Below are 18,454 nucleotides of genomic sequence, written 5' to 3' on the forward strand. Positions count from 1 at the left end.
ATAAGAATTTATCACAGCTTAAATGTATAAATAATAATTTTTATAAATTGAACTAGTTTAAAGAAGTCTTCAGACATCTTATGAATTTGTTATAATATTTGTACTAAAAGTTTTGCTTAGTTTATATTTCTACGTTTATCAAATGGTCATATTTTATCTTTGTTAAAAATAAGATTTCAAAAATTAATTAGGGGTTCTCCCTAACTAAAACAATATTTTAAAGTACAATTCTATTTGAAGTCAAACTATTAACAATTATGGCTCAATTCAAACACTGGCATATTACAGTTTTCAGAAGCCTGAGTTAGACAAAAAATGTTTGCTAAATCGTTTGCTCAAACGGCTTTTTCTAATTATGTAAAAAACAAAATTTCTAGAAAAGTTTTGGTTGACAAACTAAATTGGAGGCTCCTAAAATTAAAGCTTTTTCTGAGTTATTTTGTTTTATAAAAATTAACATTGAAAACTTTGAATTGATGAAAATCAACTTTTTTTTAAAGGTAGAAAAAATCAGAACTCACTCTCCCCTCTGCAACAATAAAAAATTTCTAAAGGTCAAGTGATTTTGAGCTCATCATGTGTTATTTCACCTGCCCTATCTTTAAATTTATCAAGAAAAAAATTACCTTTTAATTAAATAATAAAACTAAATCTATCTCTAAACAAAAAAAAAAGCAGAACTTTTATTTTTAACTAACCAAAATAAAAACAAAAACTATTCTTAACCCTTTATTGAAAAAACCCCTGGTGACAAGTTGTTTGGCAAACACTCACAAGGTTAAAATCTCATCATTAAAAACCTAAAAGTGGGGAAAAATCTTGAAGCTCAAGCAAGTGCTTCTGACGTTCTGAACAAAACAACAATAACAACAATCCAATTATGATATCACTGTCACCAAAATAATTCCACAATTAGCTGTTAAAAATTTAAGCAGCAAATACCATTAAGCTGTATAAATTAAAATTACAAATACACAAATAACTACAAAACAAAAAACTTCTAAAAGAAAAAAAGTAAAACTAATGTACTTTATTGCTAGCAATAAGTTAACACAAATCTTGATCAATATTTAAAATCATGACAAATGACTTCTCTCATAACAAAGTTTTATTAACAAAAGTACAACATCTCAACAGAAATGTTCCTTTATGTAATAAAAAAAAAGATAACTGATATAAAATATTCAAACTTAAATTTATACAAAAATTAAAAGAGAAACAAAATATCCAATTAATTTGGTTTATACACAAATGCACAAAAGTATAAGACAATCAAACAATATACTCAGACAAGTGATTAAAAGAACTCCAATTTTACCTCTTGTCCCAAGTTAATAGATAATTTTTCTAATAGCAATTAAATTCATCTTTTTTTAGTTTTTCTAAATTTTCCGGGACACTAGACCAAAACCTTGGTCCCAAATATCTAAAAGAGTTTAGGCCAAGTCTTGTTCTAGGTCTTTCAGTTATGAAATTTTATTTTTCAGAAAATCTTGTATTGTGTGAGTGAAGAGAACTAGCAAGAGTAGAAAATTTATACTTGACATCAAATCAAGTCATACTATTCTGAATTAATTTACAAACTTGCAATTTATAGACATTATTTAATTTCAGCAGTCTAGTTTTCACAAACTGTTGGTTTGTTGGGGTTAAAGCAGGCACACGGCAAACATCCTCACTATCCTTTTTTGAATACTAACAATTTGTTTTCAGTAACACTGAGCAGCACCACCCCAAGCAGATATACAGTATTGAATATGCGGATAAAACAAACTATAATACAACATTTTAAGTGTACTCACATCCAAATAGTACCTCAATTTTGAGAAAACAAAACAACTTCAAGACAGCTTTGATTTAAGAGATCTTAAGTGAGTCCTCCAATTCAGTTTCTCATCCAAAACCACACTTAAATATTTTATACTTTCACTCTGTTCAATATTAAATACATTTATGTTTACTTTAAAATCGAATTTTTTAGATGTATTATTAAGGGCATAGGGGGGGGGGGGTAAACACCCTTTTTTGGTTTTTGATCTTATTTTATATAGTTTTTACTAAGCTACAACATGCTTTTTACAGATTTAAAAAATTCAAAATAATTTTTGAGATATAGCCGGTCAAAGTCGGAGGCAACAATAGGATCCTTATGGGAGGCGCAAACTAAAACGGCAAATAACTAGAAATCACTAAAAATCTATTTCCTCCTACGTTTTTTGAGATAACAACCTCAAATTTTCAGGAATTGTTCCTTGCAGTATTTAGAAAATTCTGTCAGAAGGAATTAAAAAAAAATTAATAAAAAAAAATTTTATAACAAAAAAACAAAAAAAAAACTGTTTTTTTTGTTTATTTTTTATATAATTTTTTTAATTTTTATTTTTTTTTAAATTCCTTCCGACAGAATTTTCTAAATATATTTAGGAACACTTCCTGAAATTTTGAGGTAGTTTTCTCAAAAAACGTAGGAGAAGATAGATTTTTAGTGAAATAGTCTATTTTTGCCGTTTTAGTTTGCGCCTCCCATAAGAAACCTATTGTCGGCTCCGACTTTGACCGGCTATATCTCAAAAATTATTTTGAATCTTTTAAATCTGTAAAAAGTATCTTGTAGCTTAGTAAAAACTTTATAAAATAAGATCAAAAACCAAAAAAGGGTGTTTACCCCCCCCCCCCCCCCCCCCCTATGCCCTTAAAAAGCAAGAATTTAGTTTTAGAATAGTTAATAAAAAGTTTATTAGCACGCAACCATACATCAACTTTTCTCAGCTCTTCATTATTAACACTGTTCACACAAGCAGTATCACTATGTTGGTAGCTTAAGCAGGTATCATCAGCAAACAATCTCATTTTAATCTCAGTAGAAGAAAAAATATCATTATATACACAAGAAACAACAAAGGACCCAAACAAGAACCTTGCAGTATCCCAACATTCAAAATTTCATACTCAGTTGATAACTAATTATAACATTATTTATAACAGTTGATTGGCTTCTATTATTTAAATAGCTTTGTAGTAAATTTAGCATAGATCCTTTAACCTTATAACTTTTTAGCTTTGACAAGATAACTTCATGACTAACAGTATTGAATGCTTTTACTTAATCTAAAAATGCAGAATAATTAATTATCTTTTTCTCACCAGCCTCAGTCAACTCATTCAAAACCTGGTTTCTAAAACTATACTGCTTTCTATGTAAAACATCCTTTGACAAAAAAAATATTCAACCTCTCATACACTAAGGACTCAAAAATTAAAAAAAAAAGGAGTTAAAAGGGAAATAGGTCTACAGTTCTTAAAATCACTTTTTTTACAAGGCTTGTAAATTAGTACCACTTCAGCATATTTAAGTGACTCGGGAAATACACCATACTCTACACATTTTTTGAACAGTTTACATAAATAAAGAGTAAAAACTTTTGCCCTTAGTTTTACAAATCGAATACTTGGCACATCAGACCGCACACTTTTATTTGGTCTCAAAACATCCTTTCTATCATTTGGTAACTTGTAAGCTATATTAACAAAATTTTTATTCGTTAAATCAGTTACTCTTTTCAGGTCACTAATAATCTTACACTCTTATCAAGCACACCATTTGTATTACAGCTTGAAGTAGATTTAGTGGAGACAATATTATTTACAATTTTCCATCATTTTTGCTGTTACCTTTATTATACTTAACTATTTGTTTAAAATAAAGTCTTTTGGCTTACTCTATACCTCCTTTAAGTAAATTTATATGTTTTTTAAATGAAACAGAATTTTTTTTTTTATTGGAAATTTAAACATTAAGTTTTTATTATTAATTAAATTAGTTACCTTCTGTTAACTATGGTTTAGCTTTTAATTTTTGTTCTTTTTAAATTAATACCTTGATCGGAGGATGATGATAAACTCATCCACTAAATTTAACTTCAAACTCATCCCAGCATTTATTCACACCTTCACAACATTCTGCATACAATCTCATATTTTGCAATTTCATTCCAAGACTATTTAACCCCAACATCAAATGTGCTAAATCCTGAACATACTTCTGGTTAAAAGTTTCAGTTTTAGTTTTTTCACAAATAATTTTGCACACAACAGGCAAATGATTTTAGGAACACCATGAAATATTTTGTAAGGTTAGAGTCACTATAATCGCCATATTAACTTAACAAACCTTTTGTATTTTTTGAGAATGTATGACATAAATATTTCTATCAAATTTCAGCTTAATAACAAATTATGTGTTTACAAAAATAGTTATTAGACATGTTTGTTATGTACCTGCCTTAAACCCAACAAGCCAATTTTTTTTAAAGACTGGTGTGTTGAAACTGATGAGAATTGTTTTAATAGTAAAAAATATCAGTTTTTTACACCACCCTTTACGACATCAAACATTTTATTGGCATGTTTCATTTTCTTTAAGTAGATTTGTTATTATTCATAGTATATATAAACTTTTCTTTTACTTATTTTTATGAAAAATTAATTTTATAGGAATTAATCTATGTAAGTGAAAGAACTAGAACAATATTTTGCCAAAAGTTGGTCAAGTATTTTAACCCCAGATCTTAATCTAGTGCAGAAATTAATAGCCTTTCATAAGTGACCTACCAATTTTTGTAGAAAAAGTTTTTTGCAGCCCACACTGTACAGCAAAAATTCTTCTATTGCAATCATAAATGTTACATTTTTATTTCACCCTAAAAATTTGATAAATTTTTGATAAAATAACATTGGTAGTTGCTGTTTGTTAAATTAGTAGTGTAATTTTTTAAAGTTATAACAAAAAAAAAATTAGTTGAAAAGTACATTGCAAGCAGCATATTTTTTCTTTGCACACACATTTAGTCAAATGGGCTGTAGTTTGCAAATTACTGGTCTAGTATTCCAGAGAATTTTCAAACTTACAAAGAAATATATTTAAATGTCTAATTTTATTTGTTGCAAAATTTTAATAATCTAAATGAACCTTTTTTTTTGTATAATTTTTTTCTAAATCAGCTTTTTTTATGTATATATTTTATACATGTACTAAAACAAGATTTATTTTTTATGCATTTTTTTATACTTTTTAAATATATACGTTTGTTTCTAACCCACTTTTCCAAATATACAAGAAATAATTAAAAATGAAAGTATTTATAATTATTACTGATCATTAAAAGTTTGATCAAGTAAAAGTTGATCCAAAAAGAGGCTAATATCTATAAAATTGTAATTCTTCTGGTTGAAATTAGTTTTAATACTTTTTTTTTTGAGTTCATTTAAAACATTTTACATTGTTTATACAATATACATTAACTAATTGACTATGCTATATCACTAAATTTTACACACTTTTATGCAGTAAACTATTTCTTTTTATTTTTAGACAACATATTTGAATTCATAAATGATTAAATTTAAGCTAATTTATACATTAGTAAAAGTTTAGTGCACTTTTTTTGAATTAAGTTTTGTTTTTCTTTAAGAACAAATTATTAGTTTCTGATGTAAGCATTTTGTAGTTTAAAATTTTAACTGTGACAACTGATTGTGGGTTCACTTTGGGGTCAGTGATCATAAATTGGGTTGTTGATGTATATTTATCTGCATAGCTGGTGAAAACTTGTTTAGGATTTGTGCATAAGGATTTTCTCACAATTTACAGGGCTGATCAAACATTCACAGACTACTCAGGATAACTCAGGTTGGTTATTTTGGTGTTTTAAAAAAATCAGGCTAATTTATACCATCCCCAAATTGTATTGGAAACTTTTTACAAGATGGATAATATCTGAAAAGTTGTTATACACTTAAATTATGACTTGTGTTTCATATTTTTGTATTTCATATTTTCCGCTGACATATAAGAGTATTTTTCATTTTTATTAATAATATAGCTTGACCCCTTTTGGCCTTAATCCCAGTTTAAAATTGTTGCAAACAAATGTCATTGATGTAAACAATAAGCAAAAACAAACGTGTATGAGTTTGATAATAAATTATGTATATAAATATTTTGGTAGTAATTTCTGCTGAAAGCAAATAGTTTTTATATAATATGAACACTTAGCTAAGTAAGTTAAATTTTAAAATAAACAGACAAGTTTTTGAAATAAAAAAAAAGACTATAAACAAAATGAGATTTTTTGAAGCTAAATTCAAAAATCTTGTCATTCATGGACACTTTTTAAGAAAGACAGTGTTTAGGTCTGTGAGCAACCAATCAAAAAAAGATTATAAAGAAATGAGAAGAATGAAAGAAAAACTTAAAGTTGAAAAAACTTTATCACAGAAACACCGCCATGTAAGTCTTGTGTTGTCTTAAGATTTGAAAAATGATTAATAAAATATGTAAATAAATTTTATCAGTCTTTTCTCTAGCACTTATTTCCTTTCAAAATTTAGTCAATCTTTTTTTAAAAATAAGTAAAGTTTCAGAAACTCGATTAATAAACTTTTTATTAATAAGTTGTTAGCCAAACACATGTTTTATAGTTTTAAACATCATAAACATGTTTAAACTTAAATGTTATTTAGATTAAGATTATATTTAAAAAGAGTTTGAATATTAATTTATTTAAGTGTAGATTTTAGTTTAAATTATTTGTAAATCATAAGTATTATTTAAACACATAATACAATTTTTGTTAAATTTTTCTATACTCTAATAAAAAAGTTTAAACTATTTTTATTAGAATCGGTAGAATAATTGTAGTGCTTTAAAGATAACTAATAATATTAATAAACTTCTATTGTCCAGTTTTAAACAAGTTTTATGTTAAGTTTTAATGTTTGTAAAAGCTAATGTTGATGTTCAATTTATTTTGTGTTTAAAGAAAATTTTTACAAACTTTAAAAAGCTGTAACTTTTTCTTGGATTTTATGCTGAGGTTTTAAAATTTATAGACTTATTTAAACCAAAATAAAATTTGACTATTTTTAAGTAAATAACTTTTGTGTAAAAACTAATGGAAGTATAGCTTTATATACACATTCTAATGCATTCAAAGCTCTTTTTATACTTGATGAGTTTATAAAACTAGTTTAGATTCCTTAGAGTTTATTTTTAATACTTTCTTATATTCTCAGTAGAAAAAAAACTATCAGTTTAGTTTATATGTTTTACTTTTTTTTTGAAGTTACTACTAAATGGGTAAATACTTTTGAAACTTAACTTATATTTATTTATATTGTACAGTAAACGTGAATATAAAACTTATACTTAAACTTGTAATTAGTGAACTACATGTTTAAATAAACTGACATTCATGGATATAATTTTTATATTAAACAACTCAATTAAATAAAAATAATTTACTAATTAATGTTGTGTTAAGGAACTAAAACTTCAAACTTTTCTGAAAAAGAACATAGTTCACCCATATGCAATAAATATAAATCCAGGAAATAAAAAAGGTCAGTTTAAATTTCTCAATTCAATTTAGCATTAAAAAATAAGTGATATTGTAATTTGCTTCAAATTAAACAATTGAAAGTTCTCAACTTATTTAGCTTTAATGATATTAGTTTTTTTTTTTTCACTATTTTATTGTAAACAAAACAATTTTTCACTTCTATATTAAGATATAAGAGATCATCAGTTGTTAAAATGAGTCTGAAAAACTTTTTGAACAAATAAATGGAGTGTTATAAAAAAATAATAAGTAAAATAAAATGAAAAAAACCAAAGTAGCAAAAAACTTATGGTTTAATAAACTTATGTTTAAAACTAGAATGTTTACTATTACGAATTTTTACTGTAAAGTATGAAATGTTACTGCTAAAATAGGTTATATAAAAACAAAACTTTTCTAATACTAATCTCAAGTATGAATTTAATACTTATATTATCTCTTAAGAATTTTAAAGACACTGTAGATTAAAAAAAATTACAATAGTAATAAATAGAACTCACATGGAAGTTAGTGCAAAAAAAAAAGAGTATAATAATAAACATAAAGTTTGCAATTGATAAATATTTTACAAAAAGTATTGAAAATTAAAGTTCGAAATTTTTATAACTTAGCTTTATGAGGTAATTTATTACTGTTTGAACTTGTGTACTAATTGAAATAGTTTGTTTTTGCTATAAATTTATAAAATTTTGCTAAATTTTCTTATTGAAGAAGGTTTATGTGTTCAAAACTTATAATTTTGGGATTGCATTTTAATGTAAAAAAATTACTAGAGGTGAAGATAACTCCTTACAACTACAAATAATTTAACTTACTAATTACGAGTGATAGTTTAAATTTTAAAGCAGAGTTTCTGAAAATGCGGGCAGATCGTTCCTATTAAACAATTTGATCTTTTTGTTAGCATTGGCTGTCTCTATTTTTTCTAAAATACAAGTTTTGCAGATATTGTGTATGTTTTTAGTTTCCTCGATGTGGTGGTCGATGCTCCATTTTATGTCGTAATTGATTTTGTTGTTTTTAAAATGCCAAATGTATTTTTCATGTTTGGTCCCGTTGTCTTAGTTATTTATTGTGACTGTACCATCTACTTTTAAAAGTGTTTCGGGTTGTACCTATATACTTTTTTGTTTCCTTTGCAGATGATATCATATGGATTTGTAAATAACATTTTTTATTAAACATTTGTTATCCAGGGGGCATAGATTCTTTGAGCCGCAGTTACAGGATGGATTATTAGTAGTGTAGTTTTGTTCTACGGTTTAGTTGGTTTTATTTAAAGTTTTCTTGTTGTGCTTTTGTATTATCACCTTAAGATACTGCTTATACAACTATAAACAGTTTACAGCTATTTTTGTCTTATATTTTACTTGGTTATTTGTTTTGTTTGCAGTGTTTATTAGTAATTTCGAAAAATGCTTTGCGGATATTAGTTTTTTACTGATTGGCAGAAGGGGGATAAAAGTGAATGGTTTTTCTTGGTTGGTTTGTTTTCTTTTTAGTTTGAGTCCTTTATTTTCTGTATATTTTAGTGTGTGCTTGAAGTTAGCATTGTCTAAAGCGTTTTAGTATGTGGCTATTGAGCTGTTAAATATTTGTTCATTTTTTAGACATTTAACTTACAATAATAGTAATAATTTTAATATTATAGTGATTTTTAGACATGTCTGTTGATCCACCACAAGCGTACTGTCCCAAATTCGTAGAACCATGCTGGTATGCCTGGTGGGAAAAACAAAATTACTTTGAACCGAAAGGCAGTGGGAAAGTGTTCAGTATGGTACTGCCGCCACCAAATGTTACAGGAAAGTTACACATGGGTCATGCTTTAACTGCTACTATTGAAGATATCATGGCAAGATGGTAAGTTTAAGATATGGTTTCTAAAAAACATTTTTCAATCTATTATGTTTTATATTATTTATACTATCATGTTTGTTTCAATAATAATATTATATTAGCATCAAAATTAATCTGTAGTTATTAATCTTTTACTATTTAAACTAGTTAAAAAGTTTTTCATTGATTTATACATGTGATTTTGTATATCCCTAGTTTTATTAACTTAAATTTTGTTATGCTTACTAAGTAAAATATGGTTTAATCTGTGAATTTTACAAAGGCACCGAATGCATGGTTATGATGTGATGTGGATACCAGGCTGTGATCACGCTGGTATTGCAACTCAAGTTCAAGTGGAAAAGTTTATTGAGCGCGAAATGGGAGAAACAAGACATTCGCTCGGAGAAGAAGGATTTAAAAAAGCAATATGGGAATGGAAAGACAAGTGATTTTAAACTTTTAGCTTTTAACTTTTTAGTATGTTCTACATATTTTAAATTAATAGTTATGCGGTCTGTATATACCATGTTACTAAATCGACTAATGTATTAACTATCTAAATAATACAACTTTAATTTATCAACTTCTTTTTACTAGCTAGCAATCTACTGGATTCGGCCGTTTTTGTTAAGATCTGGATCCAATTTGTTTATACCAGTAGTGAATAAGTTTTTTGTAGAAACAAAAATTCTATGTTTATAAAAATTCACAATTAGCGTTTAACATAAAGTTCCCTCAAAGGACAAGCGTAAATCATTATATTTGATGCATTTAAAATTCGTAATTAATTTTATTTTAAGTTTACAAATGTTTATAATTCTTTTTTTTCGTTGCTTTAGAAGTTTCTAAAGTTTTATCAACTAGTTATTGTTTTGGCTCTCTACATCAGAGCTGAGATGTTTTTACGCCACCTTCCAATAAGTACTGGCTAAAAATTGCAAATACTTTTTATTCACATCTATGAGGAGAATCTTTAATTACAGTATTTATTTATAGTAAAAAATTTACAAAGTTTAAAACTAACATTTTTAAAAGTTTTACTTGAACTTATGGAAAAAAAAACTAGTTTAGAAAATAAAAGTTAAAACATAATGGTACGAAACCAAAAATTATGCTGTAAAACAGTTAGAATGATAAAAGTTTAAGTTGATTGAATTATATGTTTTAATTTTTTATGCAGAATCAGTTAAGAAAAATAAATGTATAGTTGTTTATGTTTTTAATGTCTTCAAAAATAAAGTTACTATTATTTTTATCTACATTTAAGGTAATTATATATTACTGTTTAATTAGATGCATCTGCTGTTAAATACATATTTAAATGTATTTAAAGTTTCCATTAGCTATGTCTACCAATTAAAGTATTTTAGCGGTAAGTTTTAGTTTCCTTATTTTCGTTGACTAATGTATTAATCTACAGTTGGTTTTGTAAAACAAATCTGTTGCAGGAAAGGAGTTGAAATTTTCCAGCAACTAAGAACTATTGGATCATCTTTAAATTGGAAACAAGAACAATTTACGTTAAGTGAAGACTATAACGAAGCTGTTATTGAAGCTTTTGTTAAGTAAGTGTTTGTTGTGTTTTTAATTTTTTTTTAAATGAGCTGCGTTTAAAGGGAATGTTTGTAGTTTTCAACTATTTATAACTGGACAAAAAACTAACTGTTAAAAAAATAAAGTGGTACACACAAACTTGTTCTTCATGTAAAGTTGTTTTACTTCCTTATGTTGTGTTACTTTGTCATATGTAATGAGCTTATAGGCATAAAATGTTGTTCAAAACTTTAATGATAAAGATATTAAAAAGTTTCCTTGACATATAAATTAAAAACGCTGTAAAGCAAAATCGACAAGCAGAACATCTAGTTGTTTTTATAGTATTTTTACCCAAGTAACTTATATTGTATATACTGAGACAAACCTTTTTAAATGTTTAGAATTTTTAACAAGAATTAAGTAGAGTTAAAACAAACAAAAATTGTAAGTAAGTTGTAAAATACTTGTGTCCTAATCGTCTTTAGGACTACGTAAGTAAACTTAACGGTGTGAAAAACATTTCAAAGTCCTTCTGAACAGGTTGCACGACCAAGGGCTGATATACAGAGACGAGAAAATGATAAACTGGTCGCCACACATGCGCACCTCCCTGTCAGACATCGAAGTCAACTTGGTACAGCAGGACAGACCGTTCGCCCTTCCGTGCCCCGGGTACGACAACGGTGTGCAGTTCGGAGTCCTTCACAAAGTTGCGTACAAACTGGCGCATCCGTCAAGTCAGTTTTTGTTGCAGCGTGACTTAAGTATCAGTAATTTGTTTTTTTGTTCATTAAAAGGAGAATTCCAACTATGTGTATTTCTGTGGTATTTTTTGTTTAGTAGAATTTTAGAGTTTATGTTGTTTTCTGTTTAAGTGAATTGAAACGAATTTACTTTTCACAATTTAATTCAGAAATCGTTAACTTGATTAATATACATACTTTATTTAAGAGTTTCTCTTAAATAAAGTATGTATAAATGCATGTTTTTCTAAACTATTTTTATTTAAAAAACATCTGTAATTAAGTGGGAGCAAAACTATTGTAAATAGTATTGTATAAAAAGAGCTCTTAAATTAATATAAATTGTAAAACTAAATTTTATAAGATAAAGTATGTATTCATTAAGTGAAATTTTGTACATATTTTTAATAACAATATTTCAAATCTTTATATATAAAATATTTTGAATTAATCAAAGTAAGTAACAGAATTTTAATTTTATCTTATATTTTTACTTCATGGAATGTTACCACCTATTTTTCTATTGAAACTTAAACTTTGAATAAATTTCAAGTTTTTATTGATATAAAAATACATAAAAGCTTATCAATTTAGTTTTTATTTTAAATTTTTTTCAAATTTTATTTTAACTACCAGAAAATTTAAATGTTTTATATTTTTTTAAAACCCAAAATAAACAGACTGGTTATTAAAAAAAACAACTTGCCACTATAGTTAAAACTTAACATTGCATACAATTAAAAATGTGAATTTTCATTATAAAAAATTTAGCTACAGGGTTTGCATTCATTCAGGCTATTTGGACCAATAAGACTAGCTGCTTTGGTAAAAGATAAAAACTAAGACGAACTTTGTTCAGTTTTTATTTTTATTAAACTGTGTGGTTAAAATTTTAAATTAGTGTTCTTTTATTTAAACTTTATAATTTGTTCTTATTTATTGTAGAGTTTGAAAGCAATTTTTAAAAGTCCTACAAGTTCCTACTTTTTATATTACCTATATATCCTACTTAATAGTGTTTTAAAAGCTTGACCTCAGGCTGACTAAGTCTACTTACTAGTCACTCAGGCTAGTTATTTGTGTAATAGGCTGCTTTTTTTTTGCTTCAAGGATTGACAACCCCTTTAGTTATGTTTAAGTAGAAAATAAATTGTTTTAACTAGCGAATCAATTTGTCTATCAAGTCAGAACTAAGTTAACCAACACTCTCTCTGCTAAAGTGTAATCACATAATTAATAAAAACTTTGGTTGAGATGGCTTTAATCGATGGCTTTTAGTTTTTTTAGCTCTAAAGACTGACAATTACATGTGTTATTTCAGATAACTTAGTTAAGTTATCTCTTTCTAACTACTAAAATGTTTTTAAGTAATTTAAACTGTGTTTCAAACTATCGAGTATATCCGTTGTCAGCAAAAAAAAGACTTTCTGAAAATAGACATTCTGTTGTGTAATCCTATTTGCAAGATTTTAAATTTTTTTAGCTTTGTTTATTTTAAAACTAAATATATTCATAGACTGCATTTGGTAGATTAAAAAAACATTTTTACAGGGTTGCCACTAAGTCAAGAAAAGCAGGAAAAACAAAAAAAAAGATTAAAATAAGGTAAAATCATTAAAAAAATGGGGTTTTTGAAAAAAAGTCAGGAAACTCATATAATAAGAAAGTTTATCATCACTAAAAACTCCATTTTGCTAATGTAATTAAAAAAAAACTTGTTTTGCAATTTATCTTTTTTTAGAATCTAATTGAATTTTCGGAATAGATTAAATTATTTTATGATCTCACGTGTGTATTTACTATGTAGTAGAGATACAATTATTTTGCTGATAGATCTGTTTATTGCAAATACACCGATCATACACAGATGGTTCAAATGGGGCACTGGAAGTTATATGGTTGAATCCAGCAAAAGAACTGTTGTATTACCTGTATAAAATTGAAATTGAAAACTTTACATAATATCAAGTCTTTGTTTATGTACTTTTGAATTAGTCTTTATTAAGAAATTTATTCAGAAAAGTCAGGAAATTTTTTTCAGCTCGATCTGTGGCAACCCTGTTTTTAAAAACTTGTTTTGGTTACCTTAAACCTTCATTCTAGTCTAACTTTAACTACTTCCACAAAAGTCTACATCTGGGCAATTTAAGTTAATTAGTATTCACATAAATAAGTCTAACTGTTGAAAAATGTTAAACATGTTCAACAGGCAAACACAAAGAAATTGTTGTGGCGACGTCGCGTGTCGAAACTCTGTTCGGAGATGTGGCGGTCGCCGTTCACCCGGATGATCCAAGATACTGTGATGTGATTGGTCAACGCATCATTCATCCGTTTCTGCCAGATCGATACATGAAAGTTATAGCTGACGAGATGGTTGATATGAATAAAGGAACAGGCTAGTTGATTTTTTTGTAGTAGTTTTAATCAAAGTGTATATTTTTTTCTGCAAGAAAGTAAACTTCTTTATTTATTACACATCATTGAAATTCATATTTGTTGCCAAAAAAGACCTAGTTTCATGTAAAAGTTATGCTATCTCCATTAAGCATTCTAAAGTTTTAAAAAGTTTGTAAATACTTTAATTTAAAAAGTTTATCTATTTCTAAGATTTAATTCCAGTCTTATAATGATATTTTTTTTGAATCTGATCACAAGTAAAATATAGGTTGTAAAAGTGAACATAATAACTAACATTTGTCAAATAACTGTAGGTGCAGTAAAAATAACACCGTCCCACGACAGACTGGATTTTGAAATCGGCCAGCGCCACAAACTGCGAAAACTGGAAGGCGTCGACTCGGCAGGCAGGCTTGTCGTCGACGAGAGTTGTCCGCTTCACGAGTCTCTTCACGGCGTGAAGCAGTTTGAAGCCAGATACAAAATACTGAACACGATAAAAGAAATGGAATTGTACAGGTGAAAATCTTGGTTGTACATTTATCAAAAAATCTACAATTTTTTTTCTAATAATCAATAAAAGTAGTTTAAAGAATATTATATTATAATGTGGTTATCCGATAATTTAACTCTATAAAATATAAATGATTTATTTAATGGAAATTGATTCATACTAATACTAAAAGGTAAATCCCTTTTTTGTGTATTTTGCTATCCCAACAAATTTTTTATTTGAGTGTATTTTCTTGATTTTATCTAACTACTTTTACATTTGTAAAACAGAGGAAGTCAAAATTACAGCGCATCAGCGAGACAATGCAGCAGGACTGGCGATATCATTGAACCTAGAATAAAAAAGCAGTGGTTTGTTAGGTAAACGAAAATATATTTTTTTGTTTTGATTAAAATAACTTTTTCAATTTCACTGAAAAAGTTTTGTAAAAACTTACGAGCTTGTGTGTTAATAATGTAACATATAATGTAGAGCAGGGTTTTCCAAACTTTTTGCAAATGGCCCCCTTTAAAGAAATTGAAAAAGCCATGGCCCCCTTCCAACAAAATTACTCATAATCTACGATAAAAAACACCAAAACCTTTTTTTTTTTGCTCCTTGTCTGCAACTCAACAATATCTAGTACAAGATTCTTTTTTTTTTCTCTTTGTCTGCAACTCAAAAATATCTAGTGTAAGTTTCTAAACTACCATGAAATACACATAAGACCATTTTTTTTGCTCTTAACTCAAGAATATCTAGTGCCCCCCCTCTTCCCCTTTTGCTGCTCGTGGCTCCCTGAGTATCTGTCATGGCCCCCTTGGGGGCCACTTGGCCCACTTTGGGAAACCCTGATGTAGAGTCTTAAAGTACAAACAACAAAAATTGTCAAAAAGATTATTTGATGCTGTCAGTCGTAATAGATTTTGTTATTTAACATTATTGTTATTTTCCACGACATTTATTTTTTTTGCAGTATTTTTACAATTAAGGCTAGTTCGAGAAAAAATACAAACATTAAAGTTTAGTTGTCGAAACCAGACATGGTAACAAGCGTCGCAAATTATATATATCATTTTAAAAAATCCCCGACAGTAGGATTTTTTATTCTCAAATGTAAACAAACTTTTAAAAATAGTTATAATAATTAGTTTATATTTTTAAGACAGGTTTTCTCATACTGAGGATATCAAAATTAATTTAAATTAAAATCTTTTTACTTTTATTATATAATCCTTTGATTTATTTTGTAGCCTAATATTAAAACTATATAGTTAATTTTTATCACAGATGTTCTTGTGCTAAAACTTTATTCCGACTAACGGCGTTTCACTGCTCTCAAATAAATTTAAGAACAGATCTACGGAGTCTATAAAATGTTAACACACATTAGAAAAAAAGCAGAAAAAAGCATGTATAATTATGTATAGTGTTTATCTAGGTAGTAATTATAAATGGACTTTATGGTTTAAAAACAAAGTTTGGGATAAAAGCGTAAAATTATAAAATTGTCTACAAAAAAAACAAATTTAATAAAAGTAGGCACCAACCTCAAAAAGCTCTAAGAATAGGCAGGTTTTAAAAATGAAAATTAAATTGAGTTGTGCAGAAATGTTACGTCATAATAATTTTAACAAATTATTCAATAATTTATACAGCTTGAAAACATGAAGTATTAAACTTGCAAGAATATATAAGTTTTGTGAAATAAATTAGTACATAAATAGACAGAGTTATTTAAAGTAGAATCGTCGGTTATGGGGACAGATATTCGATAAATCTTGCCGCTTATTCAGAAGTAGGTCTTTATCTTCTGCTGCAATTACTGCTCTTTCTGTATTGCAAGTTGGGCAAATTCTACTTACTCCGTTGGATGTATGTTTTATCTTTGAAACAATACTCCACTCCATGTTTGGCCTTTTGCCGTACCTGTGAAAAAAACTCCAGACATAATCCGATAAACGCGTGCTTTGTTTTTTATTTATATTTTTAAAAGTATGTTTATGATTAGCATATCTATCCTTGAAACTACCTGCTGTACTTCCGATATAAATTTTATCTGGGCCCTTACTTTCAACTTTAACTTTATAAATTACATTTTTAATTAAGCAATTACCTTTTAATGGGCAGTTATCTTTATTTAATTTACGGCAATTACATGTTTTAGGCATATTACTTAACTTATTACTATTAGTGTTAGTTGGTTTTGAATATTTATTTATAGTTTTATTGTTATGCATTTTACTTATACTTTTAGCGCTATTATCGCTTACTTGTTCTAAGTTTTCTTTTATCATTTTAGAAATACTTCTAGTTATACGTTGATTATTATAATCTACACTATTGTTAGTACTATTGATATCGATATTTTCATTATCATTAATATTAAAGTTATCATTATAGCTTATATCTTTAATGTTTAAAGTTTTAATATGTTTTACATTATTGTTACCATAATTAAAATTTTTACTATTAGGATTATTATTATTATTACTGTTATTAAAATTATTATTATTATTATTATTATTATTATTATTATTATTACTGTTATTATTAATTTGATTAGTATAATTAGAAATATTGTTCATATCTACGTTATTACTAACTTTATTACTAGAGTTATTATTTGTATTAGCTTTGATATGTCTATTTTTAAAATTTGAAATTACTGTTTTGTTGTGCGATTGTATTAAAGTTTTAACATTACTCATGCAACTATAAGAAATTTTAACTGTCTTTCTATTAAAAATTTTGTTATAAAAGTGGCTATCGGGGAAGTGTTTATCGACTAGCTTTAAAAATTCTTTACCTAAGTTTATATTAACTGAAGAGCAATATGGAGGATTATACCACATTATATGTCGGTTACGCGGTTTTTTGCGTTTTTTATCTACATCTAATTTTTCATACTTTAATTTACATTTAAAACCTCGATTTTTTAATTCATTTTCGTACGGTGCTTTTATTTCGTTAAATATCTTTTCGTTCGAAGAGAGGGTACTTAGACGTTTTTGTGTCATTACCGGGAGGCATTTTTTTACATGGTAAGGGTGGTCAGAATTAATATTGATAAAGTTTAATAAAGAATTCGGTTTACGGTACGGACGGTAAGTATTATTAGATAAATTTAAAGTAACATCTAAAAAATTCGTTATTTGCGCTCCTATTTCTAAAGTTATTTTAAAACCGATATCAGACATCAATCTAAACGTTGACTTTTTAATTTTTTCGTAAACAAGAGGTTTTGAAAGATCAATAACACCGAGTCCATCATCTCTATACAACCCACAATTATCAAAAATACTTTTGAGTTTATCTAGGATGTATAAGCCTACAAGATCGCATACCTCCGCTCCATGAAAACTACCCATTGGTATATCAAAAAAACTATCGGTATCATTTTTCTTCCATACATCATCACCCGAAAAAAGCAAAGAGTCGCACGAATGGAATATAATGTCTGTATCAGATTTATTAAAATTAGAAAATTGGGATGCATAATCTAGTGCGTTAATTAAGTGCGCTTTCGTAATAGACGGGTAAAATTCGACGATATCAAAGCTAATAAAACGCTTACTACTTTTATTGTTAATATTATTAAACCATTGTAATAGTTCACCAGTGTTTTTCCATTGGATTAGACTAGTGGCTGTTCTTACGTCTTTAATTATACTAGTTAAAATTTGTTTAGATATTTTACCAATATGCGTTTTACTTTTACTTATTAGTCTGCACTTGACTGTTGCAGGAAAATTATCTTTATGATCCTTTACTGTTATATATGCTTGCGATCTTTCTAACTTAGGTATACGTTTACCAGTAATATTATTTTCATTTAAAAGTTCTTGTGCACGGGAGTCTATCGTATCAGCCGGATTATTGGTACATTTTTTATAGTTTTTTGTGATATTATCTAAAAGTAACTTATCATAATTTTTTGGACTGATTTTATACAAATTATTAGTTTTGTCTGCAAAAATAACAAGTTTATTAGACTTTTTTATAGAATTGATCTTGTTACGTAAATTATATTGAAAGTT

The 18,454-nt window shown here is 27.1% G+C and overlaps 1 protein-coding gene across 1 annotated transcript in view; it reads left to right on the plus strand.

The window, feature by feature from the left end:
• Window positions 1-6,142: 6,142 nt before the first annotated feature.
• Window positions 6,143-18,454, plus strand: part of LOC145840170 (valine--tRNA ligase-like) — a 34,914-nt gene continuing 22,602 nt past the window's right edge. Inside the window, exons 1-9 of the mRNA XM_082947322.1 lie at window positions 6,143-6,289; window positions 7,323-7,401; window positions 9,062-9,263; window positions 9,523-9,687; window positions 10,691-10,807; window positions 11,319-11,515; window positions 13,731-13,919; window positions 14,236-14,440; window positions 14,705-14,794. Coding sequence (XP_082803448.1) covers window positions 6,230-6,289; window positions 7,323-7,401; window positions 9,062-9,263; window positions 9,523-9,687; window positions 10,691-10,807; window positions 11,319-11,515; window positions 13,731-13,919; window positions 14,236-14,440; window positions 14,705-14,794 — 1,304 coding nt within the window. The 5' untranslated portion in view covers window positions 6,143-6,229. The remainder of the gene's footprint in view (window positions 6,290-7,322; window positions 7,402-9,061; window positions 9,264-9,522; window positions 9,688-10,690; window positions 10,808-11,318; window positions 11,516-13,730; window positions 13,920-14,235; window positions 14,441-14,704; window positions 14,795-18,454) is intronic.

The sequence above is a fragment of the Thalia democratica genome, chromosome 7 (genome assembly GCF_965202585.1).
Source record: "Thalia democratica chromosome 7, ktThaDemo2.hap1.1, whole genome shotgun sequence".
Lineage (NCBI taxonomy): Eukaryota > Metazoa > Chordata > Thaliacea > Salpida > Salpidae > Thalia > Thalia democratica.